The 18,150-nt window shown below is 40.7% G+C and overlaps 1 protein-coding gene and 1 long non-coding RNA gene across 12 annotated transcripts in view; one reads left to right on the top strand and one right to left on the bottom strand.

Moving 5' to 3' along the window:
* Positions 1–13,947: 13,947 nt before the first annotated feature.
* Positions 13,948–14,693, bottom strand: LOC125753069 (uncharacterized). The gene is made up of 2 exons (XR_007404019.1): positions 14,478–14,693; positions 13,948–14,343 (listed from the first exon to the last, which is right to left on the bottom strand). It is a non-coding gene; the product is annotated as an uncharacterized LOC125753069 (long non-coding RNA).
* Positions 14,694–14,714: 21 nt separating this feature from the next.
* The window catches only part of ADAD1 (adenosine deaminase domain containing 1), a 98,541-nt gene continuing 95,105 nt past the window's right edge, over positions 14,715–18,150 (top strand). For 2 of the 11 annotated variants that reach the window (XM_025420525.3, XM_049097412.1), the window contains exons 1-3: positions 14,897–15,067; positions 15,431–15,610; positions 16,535–16,723. In XM_025420525.3, the coding sequence (XP_025276310.1) occupies positions 15,439–15,610; positions 16,535–16,723 (361 nt within the window). In that variant the 5' untranslated portion in view covers positions 14,897–15,067; positions 15,431–15,438. Of the gene's footprint in view, positions 14,835–14,892; positions 15,068–15,102; positions 15,227–15,430; positions 15,611–16,534; positions 16,724–18,150 lie in introns of those variants that run through there. The other 9 variants (XM_049097416.1, XM_049097415.1, XM_049097414.1 and 6 more) reach the window with 7 other exon arrangements.

The following is an 18,150-nucleotide window of genomic DNA, read 5'->3' as shown; positions in this document are numbered from 1 at the left end:
GAATATTCAGGAGATCCATCTGAGGATTGGAAGTAGAATCTCCATGGTTGGGAGGGAGACAGCATGGCAGGTACAAGATGCATGGAAGTAAACTGTGGGAGAGAAAAACTGTCCAGCTGTGGAGGGAGGGAACCCTTTCCTGGAGAGGGCGGGGAGTGCTGAGAGAGTGCAGCACCAGTTTTGCACAAGAAGAAAACCTCTCTCACCACAGACTGGGGAGACAGGGGAACTGAGTGTTGCAGGTTTTTTGCAAACAGCGAGTGGAGCTCAAACTCAAGTTTTCACCAGAGTGGAGCTGTAGCCTGTGCCCCAAGGGAGGAGGGCTCTGGTTCAGAGCACACACAAAGTGGTACAAGGATCTTTTGAGTTGCACTGGAAGAAAAATCATTCCCTTTCCTGGAGTACATTTGGAAGAGGGTATATTGCCTCTCAAAGGACAAAAGACCTTGCAGGTACCAACAAATGGCTCTTCACTGGCAGGGGACAAAGGTGTGTGCACAGGGTAGATAACCCAGTCACTGCTTTTCGTGGTGCCACAGCATAGCCTCCACATACCATGCAGGTGTGGACTGTTTTTGTGAGACAAGGGCACTAGTCAGAGAGCACAAAACTCACCTGGAGGAGGAAGCAGATCTGAGTGGTGCTGGCTCTTAGATTTGGAATTTTGAATCCCAGCCATGCCAAACATAAAATGCAGGAGAGCTGTGATGCCAGGCACACTGGAAGCCCTTGCTTTTCTGTGAGGGCTCCTGAACAGCAGGGTATGTGAGAGCCCCTTGTCCCTGGATGAGAGTGGGGTGGCACATATTACCCTTTCTACCAACACAGTTGGACTTCAGTAACACAGCAGCTTCCAGTAGAGGTAAGAGCTGCTTACCTCAAACCCCGCCCCCTTGTGATAGGCAAGTGTTTTTTTTTGTTTTGTTTTCTGTTTTCTTGTTTTTGTTTTTTTTTTAACCAAGGCAGGATTGATTGTGAGCCACTGCAGCAGACCTCTCCCCCAGAAGAGCCACAGAGGCAGCACAGCGCAAGCACCAAGTCTACTGATCAAACGGTGCCTCACAGCATCCTCTTCAGTTCTGGTGGAAATAGGACCAAGCTATGTTTTTTTTCTTACTCTTTTTTTTCCTTTGGAATTGGGCTTATAGTTTTTGTTTTTTCATTTCCATTTCTCTTTTTTGGGGAATCAGGCTTGTTTTTTCACTTTATTTTTTCTTTCTTTGGGATTAAGCTTATAGTCTGTGTTATCACTTTTTTGTTGTTGTTCCTTTTCCTTCTGTCTCTCTTTGAATTAGGCTTTTTTTTTTTTTCCTTTTTCTTCATGCTTTTTTAAATAAAGGTCCAAACAGTCCCCACTGCAGGCAAGGAGGAACTCTGCAGGGGACTGACCAGTGGGAAAGAGAAGCCAAAACCCAAGAGCAGAGTGCACACAGCCTACACCAGAAACACTTCCTAAACTGCCAGGCCCTGAACAGTATATGACCTCTTTTTAATGTACTTTAAAATGTACTCTTTTTAATGTTACTCTGAGGTACAGGAAACAACAAACTTTCATAACCTGCTGCAAAAGAGAGAAACTTGGCCAAAATGACAAAATGGAGGAATTCTCCCTGAAAGAAAGGTCAGGAAGATATCACAGCTAGACACTTGCTCAAAGCAGATATAAGAAATATATCTGAACAAGAATTTAGACCAAGAGTCATAAGACTACTAGCTTGGTTTGAAAGAAGCATAGAAGAAACCAGAGAAACTCTTGCTGCAGAGATAAAGACCTAAAAACTAGTCAGGCTGAAATAAAAAAAAAAAAAAAATGCTGTAATTGAGATGCAAAACTGAATAAGATTACAATGAAGACTGAAGAGGCAGGCTAGAGAATAGGTGATATAGAGGGTAAAATCATGGAAAATAATGAAGCTATAAGAAGAGGGAAAGAAAAAGATCACAAAGGTAGACTCAGAAAACTCAGTGATTCCATAAAGAAAAATAATATCTGTATCATAGGAGGTGTAGAAGAAGAAGAGTGGGAAGAAGAAGGGAAGAAGGAGTGGACGGTAAAAAAAAATATTGAGATCATACCATGCATATTTTCAGACCACAAAGCTATAAAACTTGAAGTCAATCACAAGAGAAAATTTGGAAGGACCACAAATACATGGAGGTTAAAAAACATCCTACTAAAGAATGAGTCAACCAGGAAATTAAAGAACTTAAAAAATACATGGAAGGGGGCAGCCCGGGTGGCTCAGTGGTTTAGCGTCTGCCTTCAGCCCAGGGCGTGATCCTGGAGACTCGGAATCGAGTCCCACGTCGGGCTCCCTGCATGGAGCCTGTTTCTCTCTCAGCCTGTGTCTCTGCGCCTCTCTCTCTCTCTCTCCCTCTCTCTCTCTCTCTCATGAATAAATAAAATCTTTAAAAAAAATACATGGAAGCAAATAAAAATGAAAACATGACAGTCCAAAACCTTTGGGATATAGGAAAGGCAGTTCTATGAGGGAAATATAGAGCAATACAGGCCTTTCTCAAGAAGAAAAGTCTCAAATAGACAACCTAACCTTATACCTAAAGGAGGTGGGAAAAGTAAAGCAAATAAACCCTAAATCCAGCAGGATAAGAGTAATAATAAAGATTATAGCAGAAATCAATATCAAAATTAAAAAAAAACACACAGTAGAACAAATCAATGAAACTAGGAGCTGGTTCTTGTTTTGTTTTGTTTAAAACAGAAGGAGAAGAGACAGAGACAAAGGCAGAGGGAGAAGCAGGCTCCATGCAAGGAGCCCAATAAGGGACTCGATCCCAGATCCTGGGATCATGCCCTAGGCCAAAGGCAGATGCTCAATCACTGAGCTACCCAGGCCTCCTAGGAGCTGGCTCTTAGAAAGAATTAACAAGATTGGTCAACTCCTAGCCAGACTTATCAAAAACAACAACAACAACAAACAAACAAAACTGAGATGTCCATTCTCACCACTGCTGTTCAACAAGTCCTAGCCTCTGCAAATCAGACAACAGAAAGAATAAAAGGCATCCAAATCATCAAGGAAGAAGTCAAACTTTCATTCTTCACAGATGACAGTATACTCTAGGTATAAAACTTGAAAAAGTCCACTAAAAAAATTGCTAGAACTGATATAAGAATTCAACAAAGCCACAGGATATAAAATCAATGCACAGAAGTATGTTGCATCTCTAAACACCAAGGATGAAGCAGCAGAAAGAAAAATCAAGGAATTGATTTCTCTTGGCAACTGGCTTACAACTGCACCCAAAACAATAAGATACCTAGGAATAATCCTTACCAAAGAGGTAAAAGATCTGTACTCTGAACACTGTAAAACACTTATGAGAGAAACTGAAGACACAAAGAAACAGAAAAGCATTCCATGCTCATGGATTGGAAGAACAAATACTGTTAAGATGTCTGTAACTCCCCACAGCAATCTACACATTCAACACAATTCCTATCAAAATAACACCAGCATTCTTCACAGAGCTAGAACAAACAATTCTAAAATTTGTATGAAACAAGAAAAAACCCTGAATAGCCAAGTAATGCTGAAAAGAAAACCAAAGCTGGAGGTATCACAATTCCAGACTAAGTTGCATTACAAAGCTGTAATCAAGACAATATGTTACTGGAAAAAAACAAAACAAAACAAAACAGAGATATAGAAAATGGAACAGAACCCAGAAATGGACCCTCAACTCTATGGCCAACTAATCTTCAACAAAGCGGGAAAGAATATCCAATGGAAAAAAAGTCTCTTCAACAAATGGTGTCGGGGAAATTGGACAGCCACATGCAGAAGAATGAAACTGGACCACTTTGTTACACCACACACACACACACGCACACACAATTCAAAATGGATGAAAGACCTAAATGTGAGACAGGAAACCATCAAAACCCTAGAGGAAAACACAGGCAGCAACTTCTGTGATCTCAGCCACAGCAACTTTCTACTAGACATGTCTCCAGAGGCAAGGGAAACAAAAGCAAAAATGGACTATTGGGACTTCATCAGGATAAAAAGCTTCTACGCAGGAAAGGAAACTAACAAAGCTAAAAGGCAACCTATGGAATGGGAGAACTTAACAAACTCAACACCCAAAAACCAAAAAAATCAGATTATGTTGGAAGATATTCTCAACGATCTCCCACATTTCCAAATCTAACTGCTCCTAGTCCAGGACAATAAATATTGTACACAATATTTATTACAAATATTTCAAGGATATTTGTATTGCAGACAATCTTGAAAAACAAAGATAATATCTACCTCCAGTGCAAAGAGTAGATTTGCTTGCAGCCCTGGAAGATACAGTGTCTCCTTTGCCATTATAGAAAATTAGATTTCCCTTAGTTCGGAGTTCTATTCTAACACACCCCACTGTGTATGCAGCATGCATCTGGACCCCTACATACTACCTCCATGTGATCTGGAAACAAGTAGAACTATGTTGACATGCAGATAACCATGCCATGAATAATAAAGTCCTTAGTCTCTGACCCAGGAGTCTTAGCATCTTCTACCAGCATCCATGAAACTGGGGCAAGCTAACTGTAAAGCTTTCAAGCAGAATAAAATATCAAACCTTTCACAGTTTTGGCAGATTATTTAAATAGGCAGTCTTCATCCATGTGTCAGTTGATAGATGCTTGGGCTGTTTCTATCATGTAGCTATTGTAGATAATGGTGCTATAAACATCTGGGTGCATGTATCCCTTTGAATTAGTATTTTTGTATTCTTTTGAGTAAATACCTCATAGTACATTACTGGATCATAGGGTAGCTTAAACTTTGAAGAACCTCCATACTGTTTTCCACAGTGGCTGCACCAGTTTGCATTCCCACCAACAGTGCCAAAGGGTTCCCCTTTCTCCACATAGCCAACACCTGTTGTTCCCTATGTTGATGAGTTTAGCCATTCTGTATTGTGTGAGGTGATAGCTCATTGTAGTTTTGATTTCTATTTCCCTGATGATCATGATGTTGAGCATCTTTTATGTCTGTTGACCATCTGTATGTCATCTTTGGAAAAAATATTAATGTCCTCTGCCCATTTTTTAATTAGGTAATTGTTTTTTGGGTGTTCAGTTTTATAAATTTTTTGTGTTCTGGATACTAGCCCTTTATCAGATATGCTGTTTTTGTTTTGTTGATTGTTTCCTTTGCTGTGCAGAAGCTTTTTGTTTTGATGAAGTCCCAACACTTTTTGTTTTTGTCTCCCTTGCCTCAGGAAACGGATCTAGAAGGAAGTTGCTATAGCCCATGTCAAAGAGGTTACTGCCTGTTTTCTCCTCTAGGGGTTTTATGGTTTCATACCTTATATGTAGGTCTTTAAACCACTTTGAATTTATTTTTGTGTATGGTGTAAGAAAGTAGTCCAGCTTCATTGTTTTGTATGTTGCTGTCCAGTTTTCTCAGCACCATTAAAGAGATGGTCTTTTTCCCATTGGATATTCTTTCCTACTTTCTGGAAGATTAATTAACCATATAGTTGTGGGCTTATTTCTGGGTTTTCTATTCTGTTCCATTGGCCTCTGTGTCTATATTTGTGCCAGTACCAAACCATTTTGATAATATAACTTTGTAATATAACTTGAAGTCCAGAATTGTGATGACTTCAGCTTTGCTTTTCTTTTTCAAAGTTGCTTTGGCTATTCGGGGTCTTTTGTGGTTCCACACAAATTTTAGGCTTCTTTTAGCTCTGTGAAAATGCTGGTATTATTTTGATACAGATTGCATTAAATGTGTAGATTTGAGTAATATAGACATTTTAATAATATTTGTTCTTCCAATCCATGAATATAATATGTCTTTCCATTTTTTGTGTCTTCTTCAATGTCTTTCATCAGTGTTTTATAGTTTTCAGAGTACAGGTCTTTCACCTCATTGGTTAGGTTTATTCCTATGTATCTTGTTTTTGGTGGAATTGTAAATGGGATTGATTCCTTAATTTCTCTTTTGAAGCTGCTTCATTATTGATGTAGAGAAATACAACAGATCACTGTAAATTGATTTTGCATCCTGTGACATTACTGAATTTGTGTATGAGTTCTAGCAGTTTTTGGGTGGAGTCTTTTCAGTTTTCTATATAGAATATCATGTCATCATGTGAAAGTTTTACTTCTTTCTTGCCACTTTGAATTCTTTTTATTTCTTTTTGCTGATTGTTGTGGCTAGTAATTCCAGTACTATGCTAAATAACAGTGGTGAGAATGGACATCCCTGTCTTGTTCCTGATCATAGAGAAAAAGCTCTCAGTTGTTCCCCATTTAGGAATCTATTAGGTATTTCATAGATGGCCTTTATCATGTTGAGGTATTTCCCTCTAAAGCTACTTTGTTGAGGATTTTTATCACGAATGGAATTTAACAAAGTGCAACATCCAGGCAATGATTTTTTGGGAGGGATTTGACACCAAAAGCAAAGTCAACAAAAGCAAAAATAAACAAGTGGGACAACATCAAATGAAAAGCTTCTGCACAGCAAAGGAAACTATCGACTAAAGGAAAAAGCAACCTATGAAATGGAGAAAATATTTACAAATCATATACCAGGTTAGGGTTAGTTAATATACAAAAAAATATATAAAATATAAATAATACAACTCAGTAACAAAACAGAACAATCTGATTAAAATACGGGCAGAAGATCTGAACTGACATTTTTCCAAAGAAGATGTATGGATGGACAAAAGATATATGAAAAGGTGCTCGGCATCACTTATTCTCAGGGGAATGCAAATCAAAACCACACTGAGATATTACTTTAATAATAATAGCTGTTATCAAAAAGAGAATAGCAAATATTAGCAAGACTGTGAAGAAAAGGATATACTTGTGCACTATTGATGGGAATGTAAATTAGTGCAGAAATCATGAAAACAGTATGAGGTTCCTCAAAAAATTAAAAATAGAATCATTATATGATCCAGCATTCTACTTCTGGGTTGTTGGGGGAGGTCATCAGGAAGACATGCTGGTTAACTGACCCATGAATTGGAGCTGGCAATCACTCCCTACCTTGTCCTTAGAATATGAATTCCACTTGCTTTCCCCACTCCCAGAACCTGCCCCAAAGATACAGCCTTGAGTTAGTGAGGTGGTACGGAAATCAGCTGTATGGTGTGACTAAACCCAATCGATGTCTCTACATAAACTGTTAAGTTTGATGAGTAGATGCAGAAACCCACTCATCTGGCTGTCACCTGAGAGAAATCTTATATAGAAGTCCTCTTTGCTTATTAAAACTGCCACCTACCAATCTAGAATGACCTCTTTCTTTGGTCTTCCCCTGCCCTCCATGTACAGGGACAAGTCTGATTATACCAACAATTGCTTAGCCAGTCCAGAGACTGAAGAAATTGGCCTTGGAATTGAGATGTCCATGGGGGAAATCCTCAGTTGGCTATCGACCTCTATGTGGGGAGGGGGCCATATGTCAGATGCTTGTGGACTGCCATGTGAGTACAGGAACACCCCCAAAATGCTAGCTGCTTTAATGGGGTTTTGAGGAACTGCACATAGTGCACTCAGGCAAAAAAAGGGAAACATTGCTACACAGTGGGCTGGACTCCACTCTGAGTGGTTGCTGAGCTAGAGGCTGAAGCTCAAGTTAGAAGAGCTGAGCTGATCTAAGAACATATGAGTGTCTACTACTGTGTTAGACTTGGGGCTGGCAGACAAGCTAGGAGAGCAGGATAATAAGTGAGAGACTTTAGTGTCATGTTTGCAAAGCAAGGAGAGCACAAGAGGCCCCAGTTTAAGATCTAGGTACTTGTGACAAAGCCTGATTAGGACACCAGGAGGTGGAATCTCTGGGAAAGTGATCAAAAAGAGGAGGATGTTGTGGTGAATAACAGTGAAATAGACAAAATACCTGATGCAGGCCAACTCACAATACAAAGCAAAATTTTAAATACGTTACCCCCAAATTCCTGGTAAACTTGCATTCTTTCCTTGTCCTTGGTAAATCTTACCATGTCTTTGAAATATAAACACCTCAACAGATAACTGAAACACTGCCCACAGAAACTGAAGAAGAAAAAGCAGGGTGGGGGGCACTTTTTAAAATACAGCTTGCCCTACAAGTTCCCTTACTCAAAAATCTAGTCTATAACCTCCATAAGATCACATATATTAGAAAAAACTCCAGCCATGTGAGTGGGTACCTGATTCATGACTAGAATTATGGAATGAAAGCTGTGGGGTTTCTGTTTGTCTTTCTGTATGTTTATATACATCTATGAATTTATGTACATTAAGAAGAAAAAAGGAGTTTTTTTTTTAAAGATTTATTTATTTATGATAGACATAGAGATAGAGAGAGGCAGAGAACACAGGAGGAGGGAGAAGCAGGCCCATGCCCAGAGCCTGATGTGGGACTCGATCCCGGGACTCCAGGATCACGCCCTGGGCCAAAGGCAGACGCTAAACCGCTGAGCCACCCAGGGATCCCAAGAGTTTTAATACCAAAAGTACATTAGTACAAAATTGGAATTTGGGTTTTTCCCTGTTAAAAGAACAAAGTTTTCTTAGATTATTGACCTGCTTTTAATAAGAAATTGTAAGCAAGTTTTTCTTCACTTTTAATGTAATCTGCCTAGAAAACAAAGGCTTTTTTTTTTTAAAGATTTATTTATTCATGAGAGAGAGAGAGAGGCAGAGACACAGGCAGAGGGAGAAGCAGGCTCCACATAGGGAGCCTGACGTGCGACTCGATCCCAGGTCTCCAGGACCACGCCCTGGGCCAAAGGCAGACAGCAAACCACCGAGCCACCTGGGGATCCCCAAAAACAAAGATTCTATCTTGTCTTTACCAGAGAATTGCTTTAAAAAGCCAAGTCTTCTCTATTAAAAGAACGAAGTTTTTTTTTTTTTTTTTTTTACAACTATTTAACTTTTTGTATACAATAAATCTCATGAGAAGCATTACCAAATAAGTGATGCTAAACTTTCCTTAGGGTGTATTTGTGTGGAATGCCTAAAAGTCTGATATGGCCTGGTACAATGTTATCAGTCACGCTTTTAAAATGTTTGTCACAAAAATAACCAAATTCCCTTGTCAACTGCATTAGAATGACTCTCACCAGATCTTTATCCATGGCCATTTTTAAGTCTTCTGTCATTTATAGACAGTTACTGCTTTACTTAGATGCTTTGGTAAAAAATGTTCTTGCACAAGTGCTTCATCTTCAGGAGATTCATGGGACTTTGAAAGGTTTCTGATAAGATCAATTTGCTTTATATGGGAGGAACAATAAGGAGCCTTTCAAGTGCTTCCCCAAGGTTACCTGCATAACCCAGCACTGTCATTTGATGGTAGCCCACAACCCACCTCTGTCCTCTTTCCCCACATAAGTAAAATAGGCCCATCACACTGATGACATAACGTTAATGCGAATATGTGCCTCTGCTGCAAGACACTCTGCAGGCTTTGGTGAAACATCTGCAAGGGAGAGGCTGGGCAGTGAATCTATAAAAATTCAAGGCTCAGGCACTGCTATAAGGTTTTAAGAATCATTTGGTCAGGTAAGATGGATGTTGCCCCCAAAGCTATGATTCCTAAGGTGCCAGCTTTTTCAACCCCCAAGAATGTGAAAGAGGTACAAGCCCTTACACAGATTTTGGAGGACTTTCAATCCTTACCTTGCACAGTGCCTTCATCCCATTCAAACTGCCATCTACTGACTTGGAATGGCCTCCTCTCTTTGCTCTCTCCCTGCCTTCTATGAATGGGGACCAGTTTCAGATTACACCTGGGAAGCTCCCAAGGAGCAAACCAACATGGATATTTAGCCTGAGGAAATGAAAACACTACCTCATAAAAATATCTATACCCCCACAATCATTGCATTCCTTATAATAGCTGTGACATGGAATAACCTAAATGTCTGTTCATCAACAGATAAAGGGATAGGGGCACCTGGGTGGCTCAGTTGGTTAAGTGTCTGCCTTTCAGCTCAGATCATTATGCGGGGCCTGAGACTGGCCCTGTGTTGTGGTCAGGCTCCCTGCTGGGAGCAGAGGGAGTCTGCTTCTCCCTCTCCCTCTCCCCCCAGTGCATGCTTTCTCTCTCAAATAAATATTTTTTAAAAAACCTATAAATGGATAAAGATGATATCACACACACATACACACACAAATGATGGAAAATTATTCATCCTTCATCCATATAAAATAAAATCTTGCCATTTGGAACAAGATGGATAGACCTTAAGGGCATTATGCAATGTGAAATAAAGTTAGATAAAACTCACAAATACCATATAATCTCGCTTGTATGTGAAATGCAAAAACAAACAAGCAACCAAACTTATAGATATAGAGAACAATGACAAGAGACTGGTCACTGGTAGTGGCCAGGGGTGTGAGGATCAAAAGGTACAATCTTCCAGTTATAAAATAAGACCTGAGGATATAGAGCATGGTGACCATAGTTAATAACAGTGTATTATATAAAAGAATACCTCACTCTATTGTGCTTCACTGTATTGTACTTTGCAGATACTGCCTTTTTTTTTTTTAACAAATTAAAGGCTTATGGCAACCCTGAGTTGAGCAAATCTATTAATGTATTTCTCCAACAGTATTTGCTCACTTCCTGTCTTTGTGTCCCATTTTGGTAATTTTCACAGTATTTCAACTTTTTCATTATTATTGTATTTGTTATGGTAATCTGTAATCACTGATACTTGATGTTACTGTTGTAATTGTTCTGGGGTGCCAAAAACTGCACCCATATGACATAGACTTAGTTGATAAATGTTGTGTGATTATTCCACTGACCAGCCATTCCTCCCTTTCCCTCTCCTCAGGCCTCCTTATTCCTTGAGTCTCAACACTCTTGAAATCAGGCCAGTTAATAACCCTGCAATGACCTCTAAGTGGTCAAGTAAAAGGCAGAGTTGTATGTATCTCACTTTAAATCAAAAGGCAGAAATGATTAAGCTTAGTAAGGAAGGCATGTTGAAAGCCAAGACAGGTTGAAAGCTAGGCCTCTGGCACCAAACATTCAAGTTGTGAATGCTAAGGAAAAGTTCTTGAAGGAAATATAAAGTGCTACTCCAGTGAATACCAATGATAAGAAAGCAAAGCAGCCTATTGATGATACAGAGAAAGCTTCAATGGTCTGGATGGAAGATGAAAGCAGCCACAACATCCCCTTCAGCCAAAGCCTAATCCAGAGCAGGGTTCTCACTCTCCTCAATTGTAAAAGGCTGAGAGACAGGAGGAAGATGCAGAAGAAAATTTGAAGCTAGCAAAGTTGGTTTATGAACTTTAAGAAGCCACTTTCATAACATAAAAGTACAAGATGAAGCAGCATCAAGTTACCCAGAAAATCCAGCCAAGACAATTAATGATTAATTAAGATGGCTACACTAAATAACAGATCTTCAATGTAAATGAAATAGCCATCTATTGGAAGAAGATGCCATCCAGGACTTTCAGGCTAGAGAGAAATCAATGCCTGGCTTCACAGCTTCAAAGATCAGGGTGACTCTCTTGTTAGGGGCTACTGCAGCTGGTGACTTTAAATTGAAGCCAATGCTCATTTGCCATTTTGAAAGTCCTAGGGCCATTAAGGACGGTGTTACTCTGCTTATGCTTTATCAATGGAACAACAAAGCCTGGATGACACATCTGTTTATAAGATGGTTTACTGAATGTTTTAAGCTTGTTATTGATACTTACTGCTCAGAAAGATGATCCTTTCAAAAATAGCACTGCTCATTGACAATGTACTTGGTCACCCAAAAGTTCTGATGGAGATATATAATAAAATTAATGTTATTTTTGTTAATACAATATCCATTTTGCTGCTCATGGACCAGATTAACTTCAACTTTCAAGTCTTATTAAGAAATCCATTTATAAAAAAAAAAAAAAAAAAAAAAAAAAAAAAAAGAAATCCATTTATAAGGCTAGAGCTGCCAAAGATAGGACTCTTATGATAGATCTGGGCAAAATAAAGGGAAAACCCTTTGGAAAGGATTCACCATTCTAGATGCCATTAAGAACATTCGTGATTCATGGGAAAAGGTCAAAACATCAATATTAACAGAAGTTTGGAGGAAGTAACTGCAGGTGTGATGGAAATAACAAAAGAACTAAAATTAAAAGTGGACCTGAAGATGTGACTGACTTGTTGCGATCTCATTGATAAAACTTGAATGGATGAGTTGCTTCTTATGGATGAACATGGAAAGGATTTTCTTGAGAAAGAACCTACACTTGGTGAAGATGTTATAAAGAGTGTTGAAATGACAACAAAGGCTTAAAATATTATATAAACTAAGTTGATAAACCAGCAGCAGGGTTTGGAGGATTAACTTTGAATTTGAAAGATGTCAGTAAAATGGTTTAAAACAGCACTCTGTGCTTCAGAAACATTAGTGAAAAGAAAAGTATTGATGCAAGGAACTTCATTGTTGCCTGTAAGAAACTGCCACAGCCACCCAACCTTCAGCAACACCATCCTCATCAGTCAGCAGCCATCAGCAGCAAGGCAAAAAGATTACTACTCCTTGGTAGTATTTTTTTTTTTAAGCAACAAAGTATTTTAAAATTAAGGTATATACATTGTGTTTTTAGATATAATTCTATTGTACACTTAATAGACTGTAGTATAGTGTGAACATTACGTTTACATGCACTGGAAACCAAAAAATTCATTTGACTTGCTTTGACATTCACTTTATTGCAGTGGTCTAGAACTGGACCTGCTATATCTCTGAAATATGCTCGTATTTAAAAGTTGCTAAGAAAGTATATCTTAAAAGTTTTTACCAGCAGCCCAGGTGGCTCAGCAGCTTCAGGCCGCCTTCAGCCCAGGGTGTGATCCTGGAGACCCAGGATGGAGTCTCATGTCTGGCTCCCTGTGTGGAGCCTGCTTCTCCCTCTGCTTGTATCTGTGCCTCTCTCTGTGTGTGTCTCTCATGAATAAATAAAATCTTAAAAAAAAAAAGTTATCACAAAAAAGAAAAAAATTGTGGGATGAGCGTAACTATATAGTTAACAAATCATTACACTGTACACCTGAAACTAACTTATGTCAATCATATCTCAATAAAATTTAACTTAGAAAGCATTTTATTTTATCCATTCATTCATTCATGAGAGAGAGAGAGAGAGAGAGAGAGGGGCAGAGGCACAGGCAGAGGGAGAAGCAGGCTCCATACAGGGAGCCCAATCCAGACCAATCAGGGGTCTCCAGGATCAGACCCTGGGCTAAAGACAGCGCTAAACAGCTGGGCCACCGGGCTGCCCGAAAGCATATTTTTAAATAGAAACCATAGTAATAACAGCTGCAAGCAAGATCTACAGATTAATGAAAATTAGTAAAACTCCACGGTGAAAGAGGGCATTTGCATAATCTCAAATTATCTCCCTCAAAATATTTATTAATATGCTGGCGGGGCACCTGGGGCGGGGGGGGGGGGGGGGGGGGGGGGGGGGCTCAGTTGTTGAGCATCTGTCTTTGGTTCAGCTGGTGATCCCGGGGTCCTGGGATCGAGTCCCACATCAGGCTCCCTGCATAGAGCTCCCTCTACCTGTGTCTCTGCCTCTCTCTCTCTCTCTCTCTCGTGAAAAAATAAATAAAATCTTAAAAGAAAAAAAAAAGGCAGGGGAGCATTTATAGATTGTTATAATGCTATCCCTCACTTCCTTGAATTTCTTCTGGGTTACGAGCCAAACCTGATCTGTAATTTACTAAAGAAAAACTGAGCCAGGCATTAGCCAGAAAGTAATGAATTAGTCATAGGTGTAGTGTGGTCCTTGAGGAGGACGGAGGGCTTGAATCCCTATAAGGTGATTCCTTTACACAACCGTAAGTAATTGGGGTTAGTTTAATAAAATCAGCTCCCTGCGATCTGGGCCAAGACTGAAATCACTAGCACATATCGGAATCTTGTGTACAATATCATAATGTGCATAAATTAGGAAACCAATTTATTTAGAATTTCCAATATATTTAGAAAGCCTATTATATACATTTAACCACCTGTCAGCTAACGCCTCCATTAGAGCCGGCTTCAACTTTCACCAGCGCAAAGAACCAAAAACACCCACAAGGGGTTGATCACTCAGCCTGCGCAGCCATTAGCTCTCAACGTCCCCACCTGTTTTCAGGGTTGTTCATTGTTGGGCTCCACAGGTCTAACTTCGGCAAGAGCCCAAGGCGGTTTTTTTCTGTGAACATTAACGACAACATTGAGGTTGAGCTCCTGCCTTCGGCCTAGGGTGTGATCCTGGAGACCCGGGATCGAGTCCCACGTCGGGCTCCCTGCATGGAGCCTGCTTCTCCCTCTGCCTGTGTCTCTCATAAACAACATCTTAAAAAAAAAAAAAAAAGATTTAATTAAAAATTAAAGACAACGTTGAGGCCCAGCCTTGTCACGGGGCCTTCTCAAGAGAAGCCCCAGGGAAGGAGCCCAAGGTTTCCTTCAAACCACCCGCACACCGGTACCCCCAGGCCGGCCTCCGCGCGTCGTGGATGAGGAGACGCCAACACAGGGCTCTGCGAGGACAGTGGTGGTGGGGGGGTGTGGGGGCCACTCGGTACCACACTGACCAGGCCGCTTCGCACCGCCTCACCCTCCGCCACAGTGAAGGCGCCGCGGGGCCTGAGGGACTCCACGTTCCCAGAACGAGGCCGGCGTCACCCACGGGCCTTGAACGCGCGCGCCTGACGTCCTGCGTCTCTCCGCTTGTTGACGCAGGACGCACGCACGCACGCACGCAGGGCCCGCCGAGCCTGGCCGGCCTAGCCTTCCGGGCACTGCGCTGGCGCGAGCTCAGGCACACAGGCGCCACAGCAGAGACGGTTGGTGATTGGATGAGGCCCCGGCGTGGGGGGGGTCGGTACGGGCGGTGCGGGGACGCCGCTGCGAGGCCGCTGTTGAAAGACGCAGCCCTGGCCGCGTGGCTCTCACGCAGAGCGCCCGGAGGCCAGAGGTTGAGGCCCGGAGGGGGAAGCAACGGCGTCGGCGGCTGGGGCCGGCGAGCCCCGGGCCTGCGGCTCGGTCTCCCGCCTGTAGGACAGGAAGGCCGATTTTGGTGGGTGGGAGTTGGGCTCGGGAGCGGGCCGTTGAGGGTCTCGTGTTTTTGTGTTTTTTCCTTTTTCCCCTGAACCCCCCCCCTTCCCGAGTGGATGTGGGGGCTCTCCCTGCCGACCGCGTTGACCCTTCTTTACCCTTTGTGGCAGAGCTTTGGAAGGTGCGTAGGAGGGACGAGCCCCGTGCCTGTGGAGACTCTAGTCAGAAAACAGTCATGACAGCAGTTACAGAGATTTCGTTTTAGGTCGTGTGTGTTTAAGCCGTTTAGGGGAATCTATATTTTTAATTTCGGAATATTTTTATCTAGTTCTTTGTTTTTGTTTTGTGTGTGTGTGTGTGTGTGTGTGTTCTGCCGAATTTGTAGGTGAGAAAATGTCTGGCAACAACGACTGGTTTCAGAGTTCCCGGGTCCCTAGCTTCGCTCAGATGCTGAAGAAGAACTTGCCAGTTCAGCCCTCAGCCCAGACGGTAACTACGCCCACAGGATATTCTTCAGAAAGTCACAGCCTGTCGAATATGGCTTCCAAGGTTACGCAAGTGACGGGTACGACTACTTTTTCGTTTGCAGTAACTATTACTTCAGTACTTTAGGATTCTGGGATGGCCAAGGAGGACTCTTGAGCTTCCAATTTAAATGTTGCCTAGATCTATATCCCATCTACCAGTACCAGTGGCTGTTTCCCATCTGGAACTCCAGTTTGGACACTGTGAAAGAAACCCTTCTTGGGGCTCAGTTACTCTTTATTAACTGTTCACCCGCTTCAAGCATGTCTTGCCTTTTTTTTTTTTTTTTTTTTTTTAAGATTTTTTAAAATTTATTTATTCATGAGAGACAGAGAGGCAGAAAGAGAAGCAGGCTCCATGCAGGGAGCCCTGGGCTGAAGGCGGCGCTAAACCGGTGAGCCACCAGGGCTGCCCTGTCTTGCCTTTTTGAGGTGAGGTTGTGTTAGCCCCTTCAGGGCAGGGACAGGACTTCTGGTTTCTATTACACGTATCGCTTAGCTAATTACAAAGCAGGGACTAACACTTGAATTTAACGTGAAAAGTGATGTAAAATAGTGAATAGGATACAGAATGATCTTAGTCCGTCTGTGCCTTTAGTCCAGGCCTTAGTGACATGTGTGGGGAAAAAAAAGGCTTTGAGAGCCTTGACATCATTAAAAAAAAACAAGGCTTTGAAGACCTTGACATTATTAAAATTCTGTGATTCTTTGACAGTGATAGCACTTATTTGCAAAAATGGTTTTAGTACGCCAGAAAGGTTTGTTTATGCATCAACAGGTTACACTCCTCAGCTGTGTCAAAATTTTTTAATAGACACTTACTTGTAATGAACACATACACCTAGATGTATCAGGGATAATCTTCCACTTTAGAAGAGGATTTAGTTAAAAAAAAAAAAGAATTTAGTGCTTTTGATTTTTTTTTTAATTTTACTGAACTGACAACTGTAAATATTTATTTTTAGGTAATTATCCAGAGCCATTGCTTTCCAAAGGTCTTTCATCTATTTCAAATCCTGTCCTTCCTCCAAAAAAAATACCTAAAGAGTTCATAATGAAATACAAACGTGGAGAGATAAATCCTGTGTCAGCTTTACACCAGTTTGCACAAATGCAGCGGGTTCACCTTGACCTTAAGGAAACAGTAACAACAGGCAAGTGCAAAGTTGTATCTGGTTATTACAGTACTGGAAGAGGTTTTCCTGTTAAAAGCAGAGCATATAAGTAGTACTGAATTTGATTATTTTCTGTATTCACGTTTGTGTATGGCTGGTTGAACTGAAATCCCATCAGCCACATGGGTTATTGTCAGGTGTAAATAGTTGTAGACTAAACACACTTTTGAAGAGTTGTTAAATATTTGAACTATGATTAGAGAGAAGGATTTTGTGATATTGATACCTAACACAATTATGGTCTAATTTAGCCTCTGAAATTCAGGGTTCAGAGGTGAAAATAGCACTTACATGAGATACTCCATCTGTAGACTTGTCTGTGACTATTTTCTCCATTCTCCTTTAAACTACAACCCCGCTCCCCCACCAACCTGTGGAAGTCTATATAGTACAGATCAAGTAAAATGCAAAAAGGCAGCTTCTGATCTCTTTTCCTTATGACCTGTGATTAGAAAGAACTTTATAGAAAAAAAAAAAAAAGAACTTTATAGGAAAGTGGAGGGTTAAGAGAATAAGTGTTCTCGGTAGACATGGATGGGGTAAAAGTATGAGACTCAAAGAAACACAATCCTTTATGTACGATTTTGTGTGTGTGTATCTTTGTATATATACAAGACATCAAGTAGTTTTTAAAATTTTCTCTTACCGATGCTAACTTTTGCCAGTACAGTCTCAAGGCATCTTTGCTAAAGAATTTTAAGTTTTTTGAGATTTTTAGCTAAGATTGTCATAGGGAGGTCGAATTTCCAGGCCGTGATTTTGGACAAAATGACAGTAAACAGGTGACAGAAATAGAATTTTAATATAGAAGGTGGAGTTTTCTTAGGTCAGATCACTATCGGTTGGATTACTTCATGGTCAGTACTGTGGACTTAATTTTTGTGTCACTAGTTTTCTAGTGACACAAATATTCTTCTCAGACTATTAGAAAATGTAAACTATTGGTCACGGTAAGAAAAAAAATGTGTAAGGGCAAATCTTTATTCATCTGAGCAGAAGCTACTCAAAAACACAATCATTGATTAGTAATGATATTCACTTTGTGTGCATAGTACTAGTTGGATAATCTGAATCAGGTTTAGTGATGGGACAAGAGTATCAGTATTTTTAACAACTCTACAGGTGATTTAGGTGTATCCTAAAGTTTGAAAACATGCAGTGTGATGGGATGAACTTAAAGACTCAGCACTCTGATGCAGAGTACTTAATTAACAAATTGGATGTGTGCTGTCTTACATAGTAAAATCATCTGGGCCACTAATTCAATACACAAAATATTCTCAGGTTTTGTAAATTTGGATTAGAACCTAGGTGATCATAAGGAAGGAACTTGGGAAACTGAAGTCCTAGATAGAGGAAAGCAGTTTACTCAGATGCAGTCAGGAGTTGCTTGTAAAACCTTGATG

The sequence above is a fragment of the Canis lupus genome, chromosome 19, assembly GCF_003254725.2.
Source record: "Canis lupus dingo isolate Sandy chromosome 19, ASM325472v2, whole genome shotgun sequence".
NCBI lineage: Eukaryota > Metazoa > Chordata > Mammalia > Carnivora > Canidae > Canis > Canis lupus.
Note: the sequence above shows the minus strand (reverse complement) of the source record. Positions and strands in the feature narration are given on the sequence as shown.